Source organism: Gavialis gangeticus, unplaced genomic scaffold (assembly GCF_001723915.1).
Source record: "Gavialis gangeticus isolate Ggan-Ray unplaced genomic scaffold, GavGan_comp1, whole genome shotgun sequence".
In the NCBI taxonomy this organism is placed as follows: domain Eukaryota; kingdom Metazoa; phylum Chordata; order Crocodylia; family Gavialidae; genus Gavialis; species Gavialis gangeticus.
The window spans coordinates 24,102,159-24,112,083 of NW_017729006.1; the positions used below are offsets into that span (position 1 = coordinate 24,102,159).

The following is a 9,925-nucleotide window of genomic DNA, read 5'->3' on the forward strand; positions in this document are numbered from 1 at the left end:
CCCCCCGATTGCCAAGCCATAGGAGGGCCCCTGCGCTCTCAGTGGTGGACCCGGAAGTTCTGGGTCTGCTGCAGAGCACACAGGGACTCCCCCCTCCCCCCAGCGCTCCTGTGGGATGCTCCATCCACCCCATCATCATGAGCCATGCCTGGTACCTTGAGGTGCATAGAAAAATACACAACTGAGTTTAGCTATGGCCAAATTGCCGATTCTCCGATCACCCCAACACAATGTGAAAAATATAGATTGTGAAACTGTGATCTCATTATGAAGCTGTTTTATGGCAAACCTGTGTGTCCTTGTGTGGTGTGGAACAATTGGGAAACAATGGTCTGTCTCAAGAATTTTGGTTTACCTGGGGACAGGTATAATATGTATTTCTCAATTTGCCACAGTATAATTCTTTTTTTAGAAAGTGGTATATGCCTCTGTGTGCATGTGTTGGTTTAACTGCTTCTGAGGTGGATTAAATTGAGTTAATGCAGCAAGCAGAAAAGGCAAAACAATGGCCAATTTAAATAGCATCCTAACAGGTACTCAGATGTAGTAGCCAGATATATAGCTATGATGAGTTGACTTCTGGGACCAAATCTTGACACAGCTGTTTTGCCAAAGCTGAGAAGCACAAGATCAAAGGGAACACTAAAGCATGGACCACGGGCCAAGAAATACCAAGGCTTGAGTGAGTGGCCAGAAACTGGTCAGGGACTCTTAGAGAGCTGGCAGGTGCACGCAGACTCAGGAGATTCAGCAAGTCAGCTATCCTCTCAAGTCAAAGGTTTGGTAAACTGGACCTGCCTTCAGTGTGCACAGAAAAGTTAAGTTCAGGAAACAAGATATATACATGTTGCATTAGCCTGTTTTCCTAAATGTGTTGTTGCCTTTGGTAATTGAACACAACTTAGCTTTGAAGAAGTTGCTTTAGAAGCCCTTTAATCAGTTGTTGTCAGAAGTCCCTAAAGCAAAAAGTATTTTATGTGTTAAACACCTTGGGGCCAGTTAGATTAACACAGCAGATAAACAAGGGGAGGGAGAGGGTGAGGCTGTACATAAGGATCCGGTCTAAGAGCAGTTGATTTGTATGGTTGCATCCAGCACAGCTGCAGGAAGCCAGGCCTGTTATCTAAGGGATGCACTTGAGGGACTAAGGCACAGTTTGCTTGGTATCTGAGTCAAATACAAACACAAGAAAGGTCACAGGAACAGAGGCAGCCAAGCAAGGCAACAGCAACTGAAGGCTAGGTAAAACTAGGTAGGATTGGACTTTTTGAAAGAAGTTTCTGGAAGCTTCTAGAATAAAAGCTGATAAACAGTAACTGTAACAACCGAGAAAATGGTATAGTTAAAATGGTCCATGGTCCTGAGGTGGACCAAGAATTTATTCTTGTGGTTTTTATTGGTATATTTCAGCTGTAGTGTCTGTCTGTCTGTCTGTCTGTCTGTCTGTCTGTCTGTCTGTCTGTCTGTCTGTCTGTCTGTCTGTGTATATATAAATAAAATAAGAAAAAGATAAAACCAACATCATATGTATACTGTGTGTGTGTGTGTGTGTGTGTGTGTGTGTAAATAAATAAATAAATAAAATGTTGGTTTTCTTTTTATTTTTCAGCTGTCACTAATTTTTTGATTAAATGATTCAAGGGAGCAGAATAGTCCTTGAGACTGATTTAATGATTTGTTCATTAATAAGTGGCATTTATAATGCACAATATGCACCTAAATGCAAGATGTTAAAAAATTAGTAGTTTTGGTACTATCTTTGTTCCTGTAATTGAATTAGTTCTGCTGTTTGTAAATTTGGATTTGCTCCCTGGTGAAGTAATACTTTAAAAAAACTGGCTAAGATTAATCCAGGGAACGATGCTTGGAATGGATTAGAAGAGGCACTATCTAGACAATCTGGCGCACATCCTTTTTCTAATGATGAGCAATTACAGAGTAAGCGCTATAAAGCCAGGAAGCATTTATTTTGGAAAAGAAATGTCTCTAAATAGTAAATTTCGGGCAGAGGAGGAAGATGGAAATATTTCCAGCACATTTAACACTGAGATTGTGATTTTTCTACTATTTTATCCAGACACTTGAAGCTGATAGGTGACATTTGAAAGCCCGTGCTCAGATATAGACTTTTAATAGCAAGACAGAGATGTTGCCTATATGTGAATTCAGCAGTTATTGGTAGATACAGATCATTAGGATGCAAGTAAAAGGATCTCATAGATGTTATAGAAGCTAAATATACACTTTTAAATAAGATCTGAACAACTGTTCAAAAACTTCCTAACCAGAGAACTTTGTATCTCCTTGAGAGAATTTTTACTTTCTCCAGGGAAGGGAGCTCTTCATAGCCTATCCCACATTTGTCATTCTTCATTTAATACTTAAATGTTGACTTCTGCATCTGGCCAATGATCTTGCCTCTTATCAAAGCAGACACTTTTGTGGGGGTTTTTCCACACTGTCCTGCATGGGGTTGGGAGGCTGCCAGTAAACATCTGCAAAGCTATCTTATTTTAAGTACTGTAAAGCCCTCCACTGCTGCAAATACAAAACCCAGAACCAAACAACTTGTTCAGTTAGGTGTGCTGAAATAATTAATTGTCTCATTTCTTCTTGTGCTCCTCTCCATATCCATTTTTTGTCTCTTCTCTTGTGCTGGGTTTGTAAACTAGTTGGGGATAGAGTACATCTGTTTACTCCATGTTTGTGCAGTGCCCAGTGCAAAAAGGCTCGGAAGTACGTGTTCCTGGGGGTTCTAGGGTAGTGCGGATATTATTATGAGCACTTGACTGGAAAAAATATGAAGTTGCTGGAGATATGTTTTAATTACCTCCTTTCCCCATCCCCACCAACAATCCCAATCCTGTCTTTTGCTTGTCTTTTTTTCTCCCCAGTCCTTTAAAATAGTTCATTTAACTTTATCATCTGTTTGAAATGAAACCTTTTCACTGGAGAGTCTGATCCTCTGAGGAATTTACTGACATTAAGATCAGTAGAAGACACTTTAGTAGCATTTGCAGACGGTCAGTATTACATAGACTCATTTGAGACCCTTCATACTTGGAATTTCATTAGGCCGATGTCTGTCTTGCATATTTACTCTTTAATCTTAAGTGTAAACAAACGGTTAGTGAAATGTCTTGATTCAGGTTCTACTAGCACGAGCTTTGGAAATAAAGTAGCAGCAGTATCTAAATTGACTTGCTTGTGTTATAAGATGATCAAAAATAAAGAAAAGGGAAAAATTAAGGAAGTAATAAATATTTTTATGTAGATGTGCTGATAATTACTTGTATTTTCAGATGCATTGAATTGACTACTATGTTTTAGATGTGTATTGTATTTGTGGTGTTCGCTAAATTTTAGACATGACATGTTTGTGCTGTTTATTACAGTGGATCCGTTCTAGGTAACACTTCATTCCAATCACTTGCTAGATGAGAGTAATTATCTAAGATGATGAGTTACTTTCAGTATACTTCTTTTTTTTTTGTTTACATAGATGGAAATCTTTGCCATGCTGATGTCTCTCTCTTTGGAGAGCCCACTGAGTTTGAATACTTACGAAAGGTCCTGTTTGAATATATGATGGGCCGTGAGACAAAGGTATGGAATCTCATATGTTTGGAGTTAGACTAGAATGTTTCCCTCTTGTATAAGTTTTAAGCAGTATTGTAGATGGTCTATAAGCAGCTTCCAGTGCTTGTTCTGAGGTCTGGCGTTCAAGTAAAAGTTTTGCTAGCATAATTATGTAGGTTTATGAATATGGAAAAAGTTACAAACCTAAGCAAATAGCCATGCAGACAAAAGCCCTAGTGTAGGTACATTTAAACCAGCAAAGAATATTTTTGCCTGTATAGCTTACTCTGGAGTAGTTTACGCCATACCACAAATGTTTTGCTAGCGTAATGTGTCTTGACTAGTGGAGTGGGGGTTGCTGGTATTCATTTTACCAGTAGGGCCAGAAATTGAACAATAGGGGTTTTTGTCTTTGTATTTTGGTCATTAATATTGCGATGTTGTTTTGATACCATAGCCAGCAATAATAAATTATTGGATTATGTCTTGTGTGTCATTCTGAATTTACAGCATATCTTCTCTAAAACCTATGCACATCACATCTCATGGGTGTGTAACTTCTCTGAGAGGTTACATTTTGAGCAGTTCTTGCTGTTTGCAGAAGTAAAAGACTGAATACTAAATTTGCCAGCCAGTGAATTTCTTATGAAGTTGGGCTTCTAGTATCTAGTAACAACCCCTAGGCTTAGAAATTGGCTAGGTTTGAAAAAAGATGTCTAGATGTTGCTTGTCCAAGCAAAATGTTTCTGTTATGTAGATAGATATCTTCCTTTTTTAAGACTAAATACCTTTCCTCTCTGTAGTTCTTCCGGTTTTTGTTATGTTTGTAGCTGGGACTAATGTTGAAGCTTTACAGTAGTAAGAATTTATTAGAATACTAGAGCAATCAACTTTGTTCCTTTTAAGTGCCCTATATAAAATGTAGTACTTTTCTAAACAAAATGTTACTCAAGTTACAATTTTTAAATTCTTCTGTGCCTTTCACTTCTATTCCTTTTCTTTTTGTTCCTTAATATCAATTACTTTTAATAAAAACAAACAAAACACCACCAACAAAAAATAAATCTCTTGTCAGAATAAAAACTTCCCTACCCGATTCTTTCAGAAGTTAGATTTAGCGCTAAACCATTGATACTATCCTCCTACTTTAATGCTGAAATTATTAAAGAAATGCTAGAGGTGTATGCAACTTGCTGCCTGCACATATTATTTTAAAGTCTGTTGTTAGGGGGTTTAGGGGATTGTTGCAAACAAGAAGGTATGCCTTTTAGAAAACAGTTTAGCATCTAGTGACTAGTAAGCAGTTTAGATTACTTCAAACCAGTTTTAGACCAGTGGTTCTCAACCTTTTTTCTACCAGGACCCATTTATAAACATCAGTGGCCAGTCGTGACCCAGTGCTCCTCACTCCCAACCCACTGCTCCCCAGCCCCCTCCTGTGTGTGGGGTAGGAGGTGGGTGTGTCTGGTGGGGGGGCCCTAAGCAGCCCATCACAGGCTGGAACTCTGCCAGCCTGTAGAGGAAAATCCATGGTTTCCCTGTTCTTATCCTTTAAAGGAGAATCCATTTTTAAAGTTTGTTCACAACCGTTTTATATATTCTCACAACTCACTTTTGGGTTGCAACCCACGGTATGGGAAACGCTGTATTAGATAGCAGCAGACAACTCCTATGGTATGATTAACAAATCTGCTTTTAAAGTTTAACATGAAATGTCTTTAGATTAATTTTAACTCTTGAACTGTATTTAGCGTGGCTCCGGTAATGTGTGTTACTGATTAAAATTGTTTCTTGTTGGTGCCCAAGATACTACAATGCTTATTTTGGGACTTTTAAATTGAAAATGTGAGCTAGTTTTGTGGTAGCACACTAAAACTAGGCTTACTTTTATGATTTTTCTGGCAAGGAATGAAGCTGCAGAATTTGTCAGTAAAAACTAATAGCCATATATTTTATCTGTGATTTGAGATAAGCACAAAATTCCTATCTGGCATACAATATACAGTACTATGTAACATGGTAGATTGATTTGAGGGATCTGGCTTCTGTCCTCAGTTCAAACGGATTAATTCTGGGGTGGGAGAGTGGGGGAAGAACCTCTGTTAACCAAAAGAGGTCTGCATTCAAGAATGGATCCTAAGATCATATGTGTATCCAGAATGAAAATAAATTATACTCAAGTGGAGACAGATGTGTAATTCTTACAACTGCTGAGGAAAGTATTATTTTAAAATTAATATAATTGAGAAAGGGAATTCATTCAATTCAAATAAATGGCTGGAGAGAGAATTTTTAAAGCAACAAATTTCTTAGCTTTGGGAGCTACATTTACATTCAGTAGTAGGTTGCCCAACAAGAAATCAAGAGTTTCATTGGTAAGTTATACGAGAATGTAGATGATGTGTCTACAGCCCTAGTCAATTACATCCTGGGATAGCATGTTATTCCATGCAAAGACTCTCTTACTGATTAATTTGCTACCTGGTGGTAAGTTGCAATAGCAGCATTTTTTTTGCAGGAAACTACTGCTTGAAATTTAGTTGTTGGTTTGTGCTAGACACCAAAATAACTTTCACCTGTATGGAAACTAATGTAAGTGAGACCAGTGTTGTATGTACATACCCTAGCCTTTATCACATTTCAACTTGTTACTTCTAAGCCCAAGTCTCAGCTTGCCTAAAATAATCAGTGTACCTTTTTGACACTGTTAGGCTATGTACACACACTGAAATAATCTGGGAGAATGACCTCAGGTTTGTTCTTTTGGTAAAGAAACTTCATCCAGAGTTGTGGGTACAGATATTCAAATGCTGAGGCCCTGAAAAGTGAAGAGCTTGCAGTGCTGATGGTGGGGTCTGTGCACACATCTCAGCATGCTCTGCATGCTCTCTTAGTCAACCCGGCAACAGATGGCAGCAGTGCATACCCTGGTGGGCTGCCCCAGACTGCCCATGGTCACCCTGTGCTTCCTTGCAACACAATGTGAGGATTGTGAAGGGGGCATATTCTGCTTCCTGCTGCAGAGTCCATTGAGTGAATACTGTCCTCCAGAATCCCCCTCCTGCCACAGGGATATGGTGTTCTATTCTGAGAGAAGCCACAGCATGCACAGACACTTGCTGTCTCAGGAGAAACTCCTGGGACTGATTTAACCATGGTTGTTCTCAGGTTATTTTTTTTCTGGAGTGGCCATTTTTACTCTTGGGGGGGGAAAAAAGCCTGAACATCTGTACAGTCATAGTTTCTCCTGGGAGAACAACTCTCCCATGAGAAACTGACCGTATGAGCTTAGTCAAGCCAGTAGCCAAATCTGTCTTTAACATCCGTTTCCACATACGCTATATACTATGTATGTACGTGTTTTATCCTAAACTGAAAATGTTGTGTCATACTGAACATAAAATTTTGCTGTGAGCCGTGTAATTTTACTTTTTCCTTTCTTGCACTTAACCTTGTTTTATTCTGATGCCTCTTTATTACATGTGCAAAAAATACCTACTAAGCTTTTCCAGACATGAACTTCATTCAGTTTGTCTGTACTGTGAGGTACATAAGAAACACTCTTGGGGGTATTAAAATAACATTCTCTACATTTATGTAGACACCTGAGCTAACCAAATATACTGCACTGCTTTACATATTTGTTTATTAAGTATACCAGGAGCTTGGTTCTCTTAGTATACGAAATCTACAGGATTGCCCTTGCAGATGCTCCGCCTTGCAGTTCTGTTATGTAGTTTGCAGTCTGTTCCTTGGGGTGAGAGTCACTCTGACCCCTATGTGTTTTCTGTGTCTTATGCGGACATCTATGGTGAGAGACACAAGCAGCTTTGCAAGTACTACCATTGAAGGTGTTCTGTCACAGTTATTCCAAGTTTTTCTTGCTTTCCAGCTTGCACTTCTGAAATAGCTAAATACATGCAGATGTTCCTTTGAGAATCTAGATATGCTTTTTCTGCTGTTACTGGCTTCTACATTTAAATGTTGTCTGGGACTTTGAAATCCTATTGGAATTGTTGCTAATGGAAGTGAATCATTTAAAAGCTTCAGAGAACTTCGTCAGTGATCAGCAGTTCTGTTCCAGTCATACCAGGCTGGAAATATGGAAACTAATGGCACTCTGATATTTTTAGGAAATTTAGAAAATTGATGAGGACATCTGTAAATGTTCTCTGCTTCTTAAAAGAGTTGATAGTCAGTTGGAATGTAAAATATATACTGTTTCAGTAGGACTGCCATTAATATGGGCATGTGAAAGCAAGGGATTATTGTCTGCTTTACCTGGTTTTTCTAGTAAAATACAGTCAAGATGATAAATAAGGTAAACATTTTGCTGTTTTAAAGAATGCAATCTTAAATTCTGAAATCCCTGCAAGCTTGTATTCTACATGCGTAACTTCTGAAACACTTTTATTTCTAAATCTCCCTTGTGACCACAAGAACTTGGAGAATTTCAAGGCCTTGCTAGTGATAGATTACAAAATGGACATTTTCAGGAAAGAGTGTCTTAAGAATGTCTGTTTGAGTTGGCGCACATGTATACGTTCTTTCCTGTATTATTTGCAATGGATGTATATTTTCTTTAACTTTTTTGCATACCATTGTGTCCTGTTGTAAGCTTGAAAGTGAGGGGTTCAGAAGTAGTTGTCCTATGAGAGTGTGGGCAGATCCTGAGCTCATTCTGTGAGATATTTCAGATATAAGAAGTTGTGATGACGAGTTTGGCAAGAAAAGTTAGAGAAGTGTGATGTTATTTTATGGCATTGGAGACATTCTCCCAGTATATCTGCAAACTCCATTAGATGAACTCAAAAAACATCATTAGGGCTGAAAATAGTTTAAACAAAATTTAAGCTGATTAAATAGAAATGTTAACAAGGGGAATTCTTTTACTTCATCACCAGATAAAAGTTACCTGTGATGTGCACTTGCTACATGTGTGGCCTACTCTTTCACCTGTTCTCTAGCTATCTCTTCTGTTTCTATAGTTCCTTCATCACTTCACTTGTAGGACTGATGGGGAAACCACAGAAGTTGATGAATTGCAATCTTATCTCTTTTGCAAGCTTGTTCAATTAGAGCTACACCGTGGGTCGAGTGGAAAAGTCCTTGACCTTTTTTGTAAAATCACCTGCCCATCAGCTTTTACTATTGTTCAGAATAAAAGGAAAAAGCAAGTCCTCCTTGCCTTGGGAATATGTCAGTTATTTAAATTCTCAAATGCTGCACCTGCGGAGTGTATTCCCACTGAGCTGAAGCTCTGTACCTAACATAGTGGTACAGTAGCATAGATTTCTGAGTTTCTTTTACAATATATAGGTATGATAAAATGTAGTCAACTCTCAAAAGCAATATTTCTGGTGATGAGTTACTTTTAGAGTTGGCATACTGATGAGAGGTTTCATAGGGAAAAACCTGTGTTAAGAGTTGAGTATTTAGTGACATAGTTGTGTTTTATTAAAGGAGTTGATGTGTCCTCTAGAGTTATGGGTAGCAGCAGTTGGTTCTTGGGTCTCATAGAATTCACATAACATGCTATGTGTCATGTAAGTGAAATGTGAAACTAATATTTTTAGCAAAGCCAGTGGAAGGCATAGAAAAAATACTGCGACATGTATATTATTCTGTACTTCTATTAATGCATTTTAAAAAGTTACATAAAAGTTTAATATAATCTTTTTAATGCTTGTGAAGTTAGTTGGTTATAAATCATAATTTTTTTTTTTTTAGACAATGGCAAAGGTTATAACTACAGTGTTGAAGTTCCCAGCTGACCAAACCCAGAAGATCTTGGAACGAGAAGACGCTCGACCATTGGTATGTCTTACAAGCAGGTTGAATATATAAGCAAAGATTAGATTGCTAGAATTTACCGCTTTACAAGACTTTTATATTGTAGAAATCAGTTTAAGATTATGACAAGAATTATAGAGATATTAATATACATAACACTTCTCACTATTGGATTGGAGCAGCTCCATTGTTGGTGATGGTCATCTTAACACTCTTATTTAGACTGGGTCAGAGATTGTCTGATGAAACGGTATTTTGTCATAAAATGCTAATTTGTCAAAACAAAATGTTTTGGCTGGAACTTATAGGAAATGAAAGTTTTGTCAGGGTCTTCCAGCTTTGCAGTAGAATTTCTAGTCAAAGCACCCCGACTCTAGTTGAAACAAGTGGTTGTGGCACTGACCTGGCATGTGAGGGGAGGCCTAGGTTGAAGTCCTTGCTCTGAGTTGGGTCCTCGTTAAGTCAGTGCCATAAACACTTGGCTATTTTTGAGGTATCCCTGCCCCCCACACACACACCCCCTGCCCCCGGGGGAAAAAAAAATTAAAAATCT

At 38.3% G+C, this 9,925-nt stretch overlaps 1 protein-coding gene across 6 annotated transcripts in view; it reads left to right on the forward strand.

Moving 5' to 3' along the window:
* GOLGA4 (golgin A4) overlaps positions 1–9,925 on the forward strand; it is an 89,828-nt gene that overhangs the window by 73,395 nt on the left and 6,508 nt on the right. For all 6 annotated transcript variants that reach the window (XR_002095962.1, XM_019508991.1, XM_019508994.1 and 3 more), the window contains exons 21-22: positions 3,503–3,606; positions 9,310–9,396. Coding sequence is in view for 5 of the 6 variants with exons in the window: in XM_019508991.1 (XP_019364536.1) it covers positions 3,503–3,606; positions 9,310–9,396 (191 nt within the window). In the remaining variant the exon portion in view is untranslated. The remainder of the gene's footprint in view (positions 1–3,502; positions 3,607–9,309; positions 9,397–9,925) is intronic.